The sequence below is a fragment of the Motacilla alba genome, chromosome 1A, assembly GCF_015832195.1.
Source record: "Motacilla alba alba isolate MOTALB_02 chromosome 1A, Motacilla_alba_V1.0_pri, whole genome shotgun sequence".
Classification (NCBI taxonomy): domain Eukaryota; kingdom Metazoa; phylum Chordata; class Aves; order Passeriformes; family Motacillidae; genus Motacilla; species Motacilla alba.
Genome location: NC_052031.1, coordinates 60525319 through 60540813, shown reverse-complemented (window position 1 = coordinate 60540813; position 15495 = coordinate 60525319). Strand labels below are relative to the sequence as shown.

The window sequence follows — 15495 nt, the reverse complement described above, 5'->3', positions numbered from 1 at the left end:
GGGGACCATGTGATGCTGACAACAAAATTGATTCTTAAGGCCACCTAATATTTTTGCGTTAAAGATTTGTTTTCAGCTGTTGCTGGTTTTGCTGGACTTTGTATTAAGGCTGTGTGTGTGCATGTATAAACCAAGTAGAATGGAAGTCTGAACAGCTGCTTGAGGAACTGGGGTTGTGTTGAAATGATCTTATCAGGCAGGTCTAAGGAAGGGCTGCTGCTGCTGGAGGAGCTGTCCTGTCCCTTTCCAGCCATATTCCCAGCTGTTCCCTTGTGCAAGCAGCAGTGCTGGGGCGGCTGTGAGGTCAAACACATCCAAAATGCACTCCAGCTTCAATTTGCCCCATTTCTGCTGCTCATCTCACAGTGCAGTGCAACAAGGGCTGGTGCTGGCCCAGGGGAAGGAGTAGCCAGAAGCAGAAGCTGGAGCAGAAGGTGACAAGAAGGGGGGGGGGGACCGTGGCTGACCACAGAGCAGCTCTATTCTCAGCAGCAGCTCTGTATTTGGCTGGGCGTTATGTGATTGTGAGTGATAACCTTCAACAGGTGTGAATGCCTTGATAAAGCTGTGCGTGCAAAATAAGTTCCTATTCCACAGCAGAGCCTCATTTTCTTAGGAAATCCTTATAATAAATAAGGTAATATTTTGATGGAGATTTTTAGCCTTGGCCTGAGCAGTTGACACAGCAATGCCCCTTACTGAGCTGCACTCTGGGAGCTGTGGCTGACATGGTGTGTTGGCTGACAAATCTGCAGACCAATTAGTTTTCAGAAAAGTCTAAGCCTTCACACTTTGACCCTCATTGCAAACTTATAAGTGATCTGAATATAGATTTATAAATTGTGTGCAATTGCTTACCCAATTTGTGCAACCTACTGATCCCACAGTAGTTACTCGTCTTAAATTTGTTTCTGAATTTAGAATTGCCCATTTAGAGTGCAAACTGCTACATTTGTAGCAGTATTTGTATGGGATTCTGTGGAAAAGGGAAATCCAGTCTGTCAGCTCTTAGGTGTAGACAAGGAAAACTTGCTGGTCCAACTCCCTGTACCATCAGCTTGGTCTTTCTAAGAGCTTTCAGAACTCCCATCCCCAGGAGAGACAGATATGGAACTTTAAGGACCTTGTTGGGCTTTGAGAAATGCTGTGGGACAGAGCTCTCACTGCTGTAGTACAGCACAACTTTTTGTGGATGGGAGTGATACCAAAGGAGACAGAATCAAGCAGTGATGGATTGATCAATGCCTGGGATCGCAGGCATCTGAGACCTTGCTTCTGTAGAGTGGGGGCCCTGTTAGATTATCCTCATGACTCTGGAACCGTCACCTTTGTGTTCTGAGGAGATCCCTTGCTACGTGGATGAACTAGAAGAGGGGAAGATGCTGTGTTGCTGCTGTGGGTGTTGTGCATGTGTTGTCACCGAGTACTGGGGCTTTGGTAGCACGGATTGTTCATCTCACCACGGACCTCTGCAGGAATCTGTGTTGGTAGAGGCAGCCTCTGAGTACAAGGCTACCTCAGTGTTCAACAGAAAAAATAGGCTTCAAGGAAATAAAGATAAAATACTTGAAAGTATTGTTGTAATCCAGAAAATGCTGAAGAATCATTGAGCTGCATAGAGCAGTAGTTGTAGCATCCCTTTCCATTCCTGTTCTGAGGGCAGGCTTGGCTGTAGCTAGGGGTGGGCAGACTTTGCAGTGGGAGAGGAAGCTGGATGACACCAGAGGGTCCAAACTCTGCAGACCAGTTATTGTTCAGAAGATACAGGAAGATCACCTTATGAAATGGTCGAGTGGGTTTTGGATTTGATTTTTACGGAAGCATGCAAAAAAAAGAAAAACCCAGCAAGGGCAAGAAAATGGAAAGGGTGGTAAACAAGAACAGTAAATAGAGGTGCAGAAACTCTAATATTTTTTAAAATGAAAATAATTATGAAAACACCACGATAAATGATAAATGGGCTTTTCCTCCTTTTCCTTGCTCCTCCCACAAAAATATTCTGCAGTTTTTTTGATTCAGAGGTAAATGAATATTGACCTAAGTGGCATCTCAAAGTCCTTCATACTATTCTTTCAGGTTTTTGATTGTGTTTAGAGAACCAATTGCTTTTAAGCCCTAAAACTAGAGTGCATGGTTTTGGCTTCTGTAATCACATTCTAATTAGTGCTTTTATTACTGTTTCCATTCTTTGAATATATTTTACTTTATATTTTCTTCCACATTTCCTATCAATAACAGCATATTGATCCTATGAATGAGAATAACTTCCATTCTGCTAAGAAAGAATTTCTTTCTGGCTTTGTGATGTGCTCTTTTGTTTAAATACTTATAGTAGGGCCCTTTCCTACCAAAAAAGACACAATTGGTTCAGCTGACTTTTGGATCCTTCCATCAAGTAATTAAATGAGTGTTCTGAATAGATAGCATTTTGTACACATTTTGAATACAGAAATAGAATAGATGAACAAAACTGCTGGTTCTGTTGAACCAGCTGGTCCAGTTCTGTTGAACAAGCAACAATTCAAATGGGAAAAATGTCTATTGGATATTGTCATGTTCCTATGGAAGAGCTCAGGCTAGTCACGGTGGAAGTATATTCTTCATATCCAACCCTTCAAGGTTTAAACAACAAAACAAATTTCAGTGAAAGGCAAAGACTGTTTTTAGGATGAGACACTCTTAAATATTTTAATATTCTCTGTAGAGAATTGTTAGCACTCTAAAAAATGTTCTTGCAGTCATTCTAGCCTGTACTCAATCCCGTTTCTTACTTCTGTGTGTATTTATTTTCCAGGCAGCAGCATCTGTCCAAAGCCCTTGATACTGTCTAGAGCTTGTGCAGTGGGTGCCACAGCCAGGCTTGTGGAGCAGAATGTATGCTACGAAGCGGCTCAGGGAATAAATGGAAGTGTGCCACTCAAACAGTCCCCACGTGCAGCTGCAAGTCCAAAGCCACAAGGTAAGTGCTCTCAAAATATGTTTGTTAGGGAAGTTGTTCTATCAGACTTCTGAGAGCAGCAGAGCACCTTGAGAGAACTGTATTTGAAAGAGAGAAAACCATGGGGCATAAGCTTGCTGCTGAAATACAAATGTTCTGTAAATGCCTTGTGATTCTGTAATTTCTGGCTTATTTTTCAAAAGTATTGCTGTATTTGAGCTGGGAGGTTTGGAACTATTTTTAAACTGGAGTGTTTGACGGTCCGGCTTCAAGGTGGGGTGCTGGGAAGATATTCAGGGTCTTTGGAGTTCTAGCAGACATTGAGAGGAGCCTTCCTGCAGGAGTATGTGGAAAGATGGGAACTTCATGCTTGTGCACCAAAAGCTGACAGTAATGTACACAGACTAGAATTAGATCTCATTTCCCTCTGTTTCTGTCTGTTTCTTTACTTCTAAAAGCAGAATAGATCAACCTGTGTGTATATACATATATACACACACATACTTTATATATACACACTTTATATGCATATATGTATAAATATCTATGTATAACCATACATCTATAAAATCACTATTTATATTGAATCAAACCATATTTTTATGTGATCTTCTCAGTTATATTGTTGATTCTGCTGTGGCTGATCACAGCTAAGAGTCACTACATTCCAGAAATCTTGAACTCAAATCAAATCTGGATTGATATCTTTAGAGGTGACATGCAATAGGAACTTTGATTATTTTAAAAGTTTAAAAAAAGTGAGTTTTGAAGACATAAATCACAGTGCTGCCCAGTGCATTGGATTCTGAGACAGTGCTGATAAGACAGAAATGAGAATTACTTATAGAGAACCAGATGTGGAGGGCTGACCCCAGCTGAATGCCAGGTACTCACCAAAGCTGTTCTATCACTCCCCTCTTCAAATGACCGGGAGAGAGAAAATATAACAAAAGGCTCCTGAGTTGAGGTAAGGAGAGGGGGAGATCACAAACTGATTACTATCATGGGAAAAGTGTTGAATTTTTTATTAACCGAAATCAGGACAGGAGAATGGTAAGTAAAACAAATCTTTAAAACATCTTCCCCCCACCCCAATCTCATCACCAGGTTCTGTGTCCTTTCCCCAGTGGCAGAAGGAGATGGGAATGGGGGTTATGGTCAGTTCAGCACAAGTTGTTTCTGCCACTGCTCAGGCAGAGGAGTCCTTCCCCTGCTCCAGCTCAGGGTGCCTCCCGCGGGAGACACTTCTCCATGAGCTTCTCCAGCGAGTGTCCTTCTGTGTGCTACACTTCTTCATGAGCTGCTCCAGCATGAGTGGAGGGTGCAGTCCTTCAGGCACAGCCTGCTCCAGCATGGCTCCCCCACAGGGTCACAAACCCAGCCAGAAAACCTGCTCTAGAGTGGGCTTCTCTCTCTCTGGGTGTGCAGGTCCCTGCCTGGAGCCTGCTCCAGTGTGGGCTTCCCATGGGGTCACAGCCTCCTCAGGCATCCACATGCTCCACCACAGGTCTCCTCCACAGGCTGCAGGTGGATCCCTGTGACCCCATGGACCTCCATGGGCTGAAGGGGCCCAGCTGCTCCACCATGGGCTGTACCAGAGGCTGTGGGGGAATCCCAGCTCCAGCACCTGGAGCACCTCCTGCCTCCCTTCTGCACTGACCTTGGTGTCTGCAGAGTTGTTCCTCTCACATATTGTCACTCATCTCTTCTCTGAGCACAATCATGTCTGTACAATAACTTTTTTTCCCTTCTCAAATGTATTATCACAGAGGTGTTACTCCCTTCTCTGATGGCTCAGCCTAGGGCAGTGGTGGGTCCATACTAGAGCTGGCTGGTATTGGCTCTGTTGGACATGGAGGAAGCTCCTGTAGTCCCCCAGCTACCAAAACCTGGTCACACAAACCCAGTAGTAGAGCACATCTAAATCAAGTACAGAAACTAGAATCACACAGAGTCATCATGTGGCAGAGTCAAAAATATCTGTATTACTCAATGGGAAAATGCCCCTTGAAGAATTTTGCATCAGTCCTGAGTTTGTCTTAGAGTTAAGGGCAGGAAGAAATTTTTAGTGGTGTCAAGAAAATTTTGTTTACTTCAGGAGAATGAGAGCAAAAAAAAGCTGGGTTTTTTGTGTGTAATTTGTTTTTACAGAGCATTTGCCAGTATTGTTAACTAAACTAAGACTTTTTGCCAGTCATATGTAAACATTACTTATCTGAGGAGCCTTTCTGCACAATTTCCTAGGTCTCTGGAATTAATTCTCTACCACAAAGGAAACATATGTTCTTCCTAAGAAAAGTATTTAGAAGTCACTAATGGATAAATAGAAATGTGCTATCAATAAAAAGATTTAAAGCCTTTCAAAAACAAAGCCAACACATTTATTATGAAATTTTAGCTATTAGATAAATTACGAGTTGTATATTATTGGACCCCATTCATTCAAGTTACACAGCTGTTGTTGCTCTTTCCTAGCCATGTTTCCTTTTGTTTGTCAATATTGTGTACTCCAAAATGTGCCACAGCCAGGAATAGTGTTGTAGTCTCAGAAATGCAGCTGTGTAGATGAAATTCAATAATACTGTTGTAAATAGTATTTTGTGTCTCCTTTGTTCATGGGTCGCTCTCAGTTTATTAATATTAAATATGTGCATCAGATGGAAGTTTTATACAATATCTTTTGTTTGTTTTTTTATTGAATTGAAGGAAAAGAAACCAAAATTATTAGAGAGCCATTTGGGAGACTAAATGTTCTAAGCAAACTAGGCTGCTCTGGTTTATTGGTTTAAAAGTGGACACTATTTTCTAAAAGAGCTTTCATGTGGAGGTACAAAAATGTTTTTGGTTCATAGCAGCAGGAAACATTTTTCCTTATGATTGTTCTAGTCATGCAAATACTAAGTGGAATTTAATAGTGAAAGGAAACAAGATGACAGACCTAAATTGTACTGCCAATGTATTTGGTTGTGGAGAAACTAACTGCAAAATGACCTTCATCTAACCTACCAAAATAATTAAAATGAGAGATATAAACATGACTTTGAGGTTGTGTTGCAAGTGTGGTACAGCCATTTTTAGTAAAATTTGCTTTATTAAGGGAAATAGAGCTTTAACATTGAGGAAAAATGTTCAAAATCATGCACTTCAAGTGAACCCTGTACTTCTGTCTGTACTTGGTCTCTGAGAAGTAGTTTAAGTATTTGGAAACAGTTCACTCAGGGTAGCTAGGTCAAGTGAATAAATTTCTGCACGCAATCCAGTATAAAAGTCTTTATTTTCATTTTAATTTTCTCCCCTGGCATTTCAAGGAGTAAAAAACCTATCTGATACACTGTCAGTAATAGCAGAATTTTTGTTCTCCAATAATTCCTTCCATCAATTTTTGTTCCCCAATATTTCTTCCATCAACAAGTCAGAAATTCATGTGTCAGATTTCTGTCTGGAGCAGAGTGTGATTCAGGAAAATCTTTGCAACAAATTTGGAGCAAAGCCTGAAATTGGCTGAAAACCAGTTTCAGTGAGGTGAGGGAGTTGAGCAAAGGAATCAGGGCTGCAGAGCAAAACAGTCACAGTCTGTGTGTCTGTACCTGCTGTGAGATGTGCTGCTTTGCCTTTGCACCAGTGCATTGCATTGCATTCCCTGATAAAGTGGACTAATCCACACTGGAAATAGTCAGTGGAAATAGCAAAATATGCTACCACAAGAGAGGAAGCAAATTGTTAAATAATTTGAAATTTGCCCTTACTTACAAATATTAGGGTAGTCATCTGAACCTAGCAATAGCAGAGTTCATGTAGAGTGACATGACTTTTTTCCCCCTAGTTTCTTCTATTCCTTGCTCTTTGATCCTCTTGCATCAGTTCTTTCACGATGTCAAATTGCTAAATACTGGGCACTGAAACTGCTGTCTGTACCAGGCAGTTTTATTGTAGGATGCAAAATATGTGGAAATGCCAACACTTCTTCAAAGCAGTGAAGTGCCTTGTCAGTTCAAGACTGTGCATCAGTTGCTCATTTAAATTTTTCTAATGAGAGCCTAGGAGTGCTTATGAATCTCCTGCTGAGGCTGAAGAGGCATTTTTGTTTGGGTTGGAGGTGAATTTCCACTCCAAAAGATGGCCTGGTTTGTGCTACTGTGAAATGATAAGGATGCAACAGATTCAACATTTAAACATTGACAGTCAATTTTAGCTGCCTATCTGCTGTGTAGCATGAATCCTGTCTTCCTTTCTCAGTTATTATATAGTCTGTGGTTAAAAGTTGGCAGTGGCCTGGGCTTAAAAATGCTGAGAGACCTCTTAAAGGTCTGAGATATAGACTGTACTTCCCTGGCAAATGAAACTTGTGAAACAGTGAAAGGTGAATTGAACTAAAACTGACAGTTGTTCCTAGGTAGGCTTCTCCAGTCTTGGTGGTGCTTTAAGAAACCTATTGCAATGTCTCTTCTATCAACAAAACTAACAAATCCCCAAATTATCTCTGTGAAGAAGACAAATGAGAGAACAAGAGACATCTGATTATTATTGGTCTTCTCTCTTGATATACTACTGAAAGATTCTTCTTGTGGTGTGAACTAAAAATGTGGAAATGCTGATTTCAAAGAGAAGATGCTTTTTTTTCTCTCTTTCTGCTGTGTTTAGTTTACTGGTTATTTCATATTGTTCTTAAGAGTATAAATCTTTGGCATCTATTCAGCAGTGCTCATTTGATATTCCTGAAGGTGATGGAGCATGTGGGGAGGAGATGGATGACTCAGCCAGGAGAGCTGTAGTTGCTTACCACAGGACCTTTTAACTTCATTTTCATTGAGTCAAGGCACAGCAGCATTTTTAACCATTGGACACATTATACTTTCTAAGACAAGAGATAAAGGACCTTTACTGATATGCTTTGGAGTCTGCAAAGGTGGTTGTACCTTTTGAGCCATTTATATAGCATTACCTGACATTTCCTTATGTATATATGCAAAGTTGAATGCACAGCTAGGCACTGCAGCATAAATCTTGATTTTGGCTAGAGGTGTACAGTATCTGCTACCTCAGCATATAGAAGGGTTTTCTTTGGGCAGAATAAGCAGTTCATATCTCCTGATGAGCTCAAAATTCTACAGTACAGAGGCAAGAGTATTTATAGACTCAAACAGAGCTCTGTATTATGCAGGTTACTACAATAGGGCAGTCTTTTCTCTTTTTTTTTTCTCTTAAGATCCTTGCTCTGCGCACACTGAAAAATAATCTGATTAAAACAAAACATTACAGAAGTACATTGAGGAGAGAATTAATAGAATTTGCTTTCCATAATCCCTGTTAACAAGGCTGACCTTACAGGAAGGTTTGAGGTTTGAGGGTTGTGGATTGCTTTTTTTTTTTTTTTACACTACTGATTCTTTTCTTTTCATTGATCTTGTGACGATTCTTTCTCCACTGCACTATTTCTGAACCATACAGTAGCTACAGCAGCAACTGGTAGGGGAAATGCTGTCTGCTAGGTGCTGATAGGGAGTAAGCAATAAAATATTTTGCCCAAGTGAATTGGCTGAGCAGTTTGTGGTTCTCTTATGAAGACATTAAAGTGATTTTCAGTATATGGGGAATGTCCAGTTTGACAAGAGGCTCCTCATTGCTTGCCATACGTAAATGCTGCTTAGCTGTGGTTTTTCATCTGCAAAAGTTTGTGACACTTCCACAAAATGTCCTAGAATTTGATTTTTGTCCCAGTGGATCCAGTATAAAAATAGCTATCAACTAATTCCTTCTGCTTTATCAGTAGACATTAATTCCCTCAAGTTTAGTAGTTTTAATATATCCTGGTGAGCATATTAACATTTCATGAGATGTCCAGAAGAATTGAAGAGCTGTACGAGTCTATTGCATAAGAGAACTCACAGGACTGGGGGTTATACAGAGTCCATTGCAAGAGCAAGAAATGTTCCTACAAATTGCTGTGGTGCTGGTCAGCAAACCCACTCTGTGTCCCCTTTGCTGTCCACCTCCTCCCCGAGGGGATGGCAGTGCTTATGATCAATTATGTGTCCTGCTTTCCCCCTGCCTGCTTGTGTCTCCCTTTCTCAGCAGCCCCATGGCCTTTGTCAGCACAGTGAGCTATTCAGTGCTTGGACAATTATCGGATGCTCGCTGGCCTCATTCTGCCAGGCCTTGCCCGAGCTCCCTGGGAAGAGGGAATCTGGGGAAAGCCGTTCCACTGCACTGCAGCTGCAGCCCAGCAGCTGCACAGGGCTTCTCAGGAGGGACTGCAGTCACTGCAGCTGAAGCAGTTGCACAATTTAATAATCTGCTTGTTTCAGGGTTCCAAATAACTATTTCAAAAGAGCAGCATTCTGAGTCATCTTCTATACTGCCTCCTTCCCCAAACTTGCTTTTTTTGGCATATGTTAATAAATATAAAGCTTCTGAGGACTGAGGGTGCACATATACACAGTAAGAGCATCTGACCTACAGTAACTGTCTTCCTTCTCCCTCTGATTATTTCATCTATTAGCCTTTGCAGTTGATATGATTGAAGTCTAAAGCTTTTTATGGCAAATTCATTTCTGCCCAGAGTCTCTCCTTGTACTTTTCAGACTGTAGCGATCACTGCAATCCCATTAAACTGCAATTAGGTTATTGGAAACACAGACAAATATTACCTCCTGTATTACCTGTAAATTAAATGAAGAAATAAAAAAAATGCCCTTAATTGTGTGTTTCTTCAAGTTTATCACCATCTATGATTAGTATATTTGAAAGAATTTTTTCAACATCCCTTTCAAATGTCAGTTGATGGGATTTAAGACCATTCCTGTGGTGCATGGGTTTTCCAGGGTAAGTTAGGAAGATATTTCAGCATCAGCAATGCAAGGAACATGGGTTTTCCACATCCATCCATTGTATATTCTGTACTAGAACTTTTGTCCCTACCACAAGAGTGGTAAAAAAACCACTAAAAAGTGGTTCAAGTCCTCCTTCCCTTCCCTTGCTCACTGGCAGGTCTTGATAGTTGCTGGAGGGCCAGTGCCTGTGCCCCACTGGAATGTGATGCCTGTGGAGCAGTGCCTGAGCCACTGGTTCCACTGGCAGGATATTGCCTACTCCTGCCAATTTATGCCTGCCTTTCAATAGTTTTCTTCCTATTTCATATCAAGTGCTTCCTCTGCTCCCACAATATATTTTGGGGATGTGTGTGGGAATGAACAGATGTTCTTGGGAATTAAGGTCCTTTCCATCAAGTCTCTCCTTTTGATGGAGCTGGACATTCATTGCTCCAATGTGGAATGCATTTGGGCCCAGACTGTGATGTGCTTTTGTTGACCACAAATGCTGCATGGGTGCATAAAGTTAAAGATTTTAGTGCTGTGACTTGGGTTACTTTTTGTGTCACTTTGTCTTTTGTGTTCCAGTCACTGCTGTATTAAGCAGTGGCTGATCATCAACAATCTAATTAGAAGGACTTATGGTAAGGATGGGGGAAAAGCAAGAACAAAAAAATGTTTTCAGGGGGGAAGGTTTTCAGCAGTATAATTAGACAAAGGTTCAGTGAGTAAGGGAATTTTAAAGCTGAAGGCAAATACCTTTTCTACTGATAATTATTATTGAGGTCACAAGGGATAAGGTAAAGAATGAGAGCACCAGAGTTTTGGGGCAGCAATTTCCTTTCTCTTTCCTTTGTGCTAATTCTTTTTTATTACAAAACCTGCCACCATAAACTGCTCATACATATTTCCTACGGTACACTATGAAAAGAAACACACAGAAAGAAAACAAGAAAACTCCCTAATTTTCTGGCTTGTTAAAGTAGCATATGGTTAAGCTTTTAGTCAAGAAATATAACAAGATCCCTAATACCAAACAGTGCATGAAGAATTATATGAAGTCCCTGTATTTGTAAAGCAGCTTTAAGGTTCAATAAAGCCAAGTGTATATCTTTTTCATTGCTGCAATGAGTTCTTTATGCAAAAATCTCATTTGTGAGAGTAACCTGGTCTAGCAGAAAATGTCCCTGCCCATGTCAGGGGTTTGGAACTAGATGATCTTTAAGATCCCTTCCAACATAAACCATTCTATGATTCTGTATTCTGGAAACTCAAAGATATACGAGTGATTGATTTTTGTTGTTGTTCTTTGCAGTGCCTCCAAAGCCAATTCATCTGCAGAAGGCAACATACCAAACCCCTAGGCATAAAGCTTTAACAAATCAGAAACCAAGAATGGAGGAAGAGACACCTGCTGCTGTTTCTAGTGTCACAAAGGAAAAGTCCAGTAAAGTGTCAGATCTCATCAACCGTTTTGAGGGAGGCAGGTATGTGATAGAATTTGGACTGGTTTGTAACTCTGTTTGTTGTGTGGGGATTGTTGGAACTTGAAGCTGTTGATGCCTTGTGAAGGCTGAGCTAGAGCAGAGACTAGATGGAGTTAAAGAATAAAGTAGATGTTTATTAGAAGGCCTCAGTGGATACACCTTGGGCAGCACAAGAGCCCAGCCAGGGCTACACCCAAGATGGTCACAAAGAATGGATGACCAGTCACAGGGTCTCACATTTTTCTAAGTCTGGTCCATTTGCATATTGGAGTGAATTGTCCAATTACAGCTTCACTTTATGAAGTTCCATCCTTCTTGTTTTCCTCTCTTCAGTCCACCATTGTTTATGCTCTTGGGTCTGAAATTTGGATCATTTGTCCTTGGTCCCCAGCTACAGAAGGAATTGTTTGTCTCCCTACCGCAATATGAGGCTCAGAGCTACGCACCAAAGCAGCACAGAATCTGAAAAATATGAAAGCTAAAACCTGAGGCATCACTGTGAGGAAGAACATTGGTATTGTGGTAGGGCTCACTCCTATCCCTGCTAAAGGACTTGATGGCAAAACTGCATGTGTTTTGAAATAGTGGGAACCAGTTGTAGATTTGGCTTAACAAGGTGTGCTTTTTCATAAGGTGTTAGTCCTAATTTTCCTTTAAAAGAAAAAAAAAAAGAAACTTGCAGCATTTGAAAAACAATCTGAATAATGTCAGCAATTTGAAATAAGTTTAATATTGAAGCTAATATTAAATACTTTTTTCTTGAAGAAGAAAAAAATACTTTTATGAGCAAATAGAAAAACCTGAAATACTGGTTTTAATTTCATACTTCTTCAGTCGTTCATGTGAAGAGGGTGAACTCTACAAATTTTTTTTGTAGTGGAATGGCATGATGGCATACATTCCCTAAATGGCTTGTTTTGTAGTACTTGGTGATTTTGGTTGGAAAGCTCTTTGTTCTTGAGTTTCGATTCTGTGGTTTATGGGAAACATTTGAAACTTTGGGAAAAAAGAACCACAATCAACACTGCTTTCACAAAATGGTGTTTCTTGGATGTCTTTAATTAGATGCACATGATGCATCTCTAAGTACACACATTATAAGCTCTGAAACAGAAGTTTCAAATATATCTGCTCTGTACAAAGAGAGTGACTTTCCACAAAGCCCATGACAGAGGAACAGCTCAAGAAACTGTCCAGTGACATTCGTGTATTGCAAGTTTTGGATGTGGTTTTTTTATGCTCCCTTGGGACATGAAATCCCTTGGATCTCAGAGGGGATGCCCCCTGTGGGAGTGAATGAATAATGTACAACAGAGTACATGAATGCATGACCTGCTGTGGAGCCAGAGTAAGAGGGCTTTTTTGAAAGAATTTCCCCTTCAGATGGGTGAAATTTAATCCTTTATATGGAAGCAGCTGAGCATTGCAAAAGTATGCTTGTCCATTGGAATAGAAATAATTTCAGAGCTTCATCTGCAAGAAACTTCTGCCATTAGGCAGAGACTTAATTGCACTTGGTAATGACAGGTTCTCAGAGGCGGGAAAAAGAGATTACTGCAGCCCTGGAGGTCCTGTGACTTCTTTTAGCACCAGTTTCTAATCTTGCTATCACTTTGTTTTCTAGTCTTCCTCCAAAGCATCACCAAGCTTTTAAACAGTGCAGTATCCTTTGAAAAAAAATGCTAACCTTTCTGAAAGAAAACTCTTCAGGTTCATTGTGCCCTGCACCACTGAGCCCTACATTTCTTCCTCCTAGACCTGCCTGCTGTGCTGTGCAGGAACTTCTTCCATATTATGCAAAGGAAACTTTAAAGAAAGAATTAAAACTTTCATGTTGATAGACCTTTACAAGTAGGGACATTTTGTGGACTATGGGAAGCTGAGTTGTTTTTGGGCAGCATCATTTATTAGGTACACCAGTAATATCTGTCCAATGACTAAATTCTACTCAAGTCTATGATCTCTGCTTATGAGAAACCTTCATGATTAGCATGCTGGGTTCTGGATTATCCTGCTTTGGCAGTGGAGGTAATTCCTGGTTTTTTGAATGAGCTCAACCCACAAAATATGTCTTCTATGAAGCTGAACTTCAATTTAATTAAGGACCTTGAAATGGCTAGGCAGCATGTTCATGAACTGCAAACTGTGATTGTCAACTATAATAACTTATTTTCATTAGTCTGTACAGCCCACAAGCATGTAGGCATGTCAGAAAGTTAATTAAACCTCTTTGTGCAGGCAATTGAAAAAGGTATATTAATTTTATCCTGGACTTAAGTTTATTTAATTAAAAAAAGCATAGTCTTTACATGACTAAAGAAAAAGTGATTTAAACTTTTTTTTTTGCTATATGATGGAAGAAGGTAAAGCTAGTGTAAGTTATTTTTGATCTGTGTGCACAAAAGTGCAGAATATGTCGGCAACATTTGTGTAAAGTATCCTATAAATAAGGAGTAAAAGTACAGCTTGTAAGCAGTTTCATCCTTCCAGAAGATAGAAGTCCATACCAGGAATAGTTAGAGGACAGTCAGGAACAAGAGATAATGTGTTTAAAGCAGAGACAAATTCTGGAGGAAAAAGATCTTCAGAAAAGATACAGCATGAAAAAAAGACATTGCTAACTAAGGAAACTGAGAAGAAATGAGATAAAAATGTAAAGGTCCTCATGTAATATAGTGAACTAAGGAAAGGGATGCTAAATGTTCTTGATTGATTTTATTTGATTAATTTTTAATAATAAAAGAGCTGTTAGGGAATGGGCTACTTGTTAGTTTAAGCAGTGGACTAGGACTTGGGGAAACCACAAGCCTTGCTTCATTGCTGCCAATAACCTTCTGGGACACTTTGGGCAAGTTGCTTCATCTATCAGTTTCTTGGTTTCCTGCTGTTTCACGGAGCTAAGAATAGAAAAATTTAGGTTGCAAAAGATGACTGAATCCAACTGTTAACCCGGCACTGCCAAACCACTAAACCACGTCCTCAAGTGCCACATCTTCACATCTATTAAATACCTCCAGAGATGGTGGCTCAAAGTCTTCCCTGGGCACCCTGTTCCAATGCCTGATGACCATTTCAGTGGAGAATTTTTTCCTAGTATCCAATATAAATCTCCCATACACATGGGATTCAAGACACAAGGGATGCAATGGCTCAAAATGGGCAGAGGTCTGGGTTTCTGGTAAGAGAAGCTTGTTTGTAAGTGTTTTATTGCATTTCAGGTCTGAGAACTTCCTACTATTAACACAGGAAAGAGAAGACTTTTTGGGAGAAATTGGTTATGTGGTGCAACTCTCCTATTTCCCATACCAGGATTTTCTAAAAGTCTGTATTTAACTCTTCTCTCATCAATGTTTTGTTTGCTTGGTGTTTTTAGCTCACTGAATCCTAGCGATTTCAAGAAAGATTCCTCCGTTCTCCACATTACTAAATCTCAAGGAAGATATGGGTCCACACCATCACCTCAGCCAAAACTCCCCTCCCAGCACTCACTACAGAAACAGGGAAACAGTAACACTGACAAAACTCAGGTTGCACAGCTGCCCACGGCCAACGGCGTGGTAGCGCAGGACCAGCCGGGAGAAGAGGAGCGGCGATCGCCAGACCATGGCTCGGCTGTGTCCACCCCACTCCTGGATGATGCCATGGACAGCAGCTTGACAAACGGGGAAGGAGAAAGCACTCGCAGAGAGTCCTTGCAAAGTGTGGCTGCCTGTGAGGAGCAGATGCTCAACAGCGGCCACAGGACTCCGAGCAGTGACACGCTGCTCCCACCTGAAAACGAAACTCTAGGAATTGATACTGATGTCAAGGAAGAGCCAGCTGAGGAAAGCAGTAAACAAGATCAACCTGTAGAAATAAAGGTAAAGAGACAAATGGTTTCATTCCTGATATATCACTACTTTTTGTATTTTCTCTAGGTTTTTAATTTACAAAAATAGGCTTCCAGGAGCAAGTTAGAAATTGAAAATATTTTGGTTATTTTCCATCTGAAAAAAGATGAGAAAAAAATCTTGCTTGCCTTTTCCCACTCTCTCCCCTCCTTTGCTCTTCTTCTCATCCCCTTGACTCTTTCCCCATTAGTTATCTGAGGTTTAAAAAAAATTGAAACTCAAATATGTGTGCCTGTTTAGCACCATGCTTCAGCTGTGCTAGCCTACAAGGGACACATGTTAGTGGTGTATATGAAATAAAATGCCACGTGCAGTAAACTGTCATGACAGAGCTTCAGGCAGAAGAGTTGTGTAAATCCCTAACTTGGACG

General features: G+C 40.6%; 1 protein-coding gene across 8 annotated transcripts in view; it reads left to right on the top strand.

Moving 5' to 3' along the window:
- The window catches only part of FGD4 (FYVE, RhoGEF and PH domain containing 4), a 104927-nt gene that overhangs the window by 60114 nt on the left and 29318 nt on the right, over positions 1 to 15495 (top strand). For all 8 annotated transcript variants that reach the window (XM_038153231.1, XM_038153240.1, XM_038153234.1 and 5 more), the window contains exons 2-4: positions 2795 to 2959; positions 11063 to 11234; positions 14608 to 15094. In XM_038153231.1, the coding sequence (XP_038009159.1) occupies positions 2795 to 2959; positions 11063 to 11234; positions 14608 to 15094 (824 nt within the window). The remainder of the gene's footprint in view (positions 1 to 2794; positions 2960 to 11062; positions 11235 to 14607; positions 15095 to 15495) is intronic.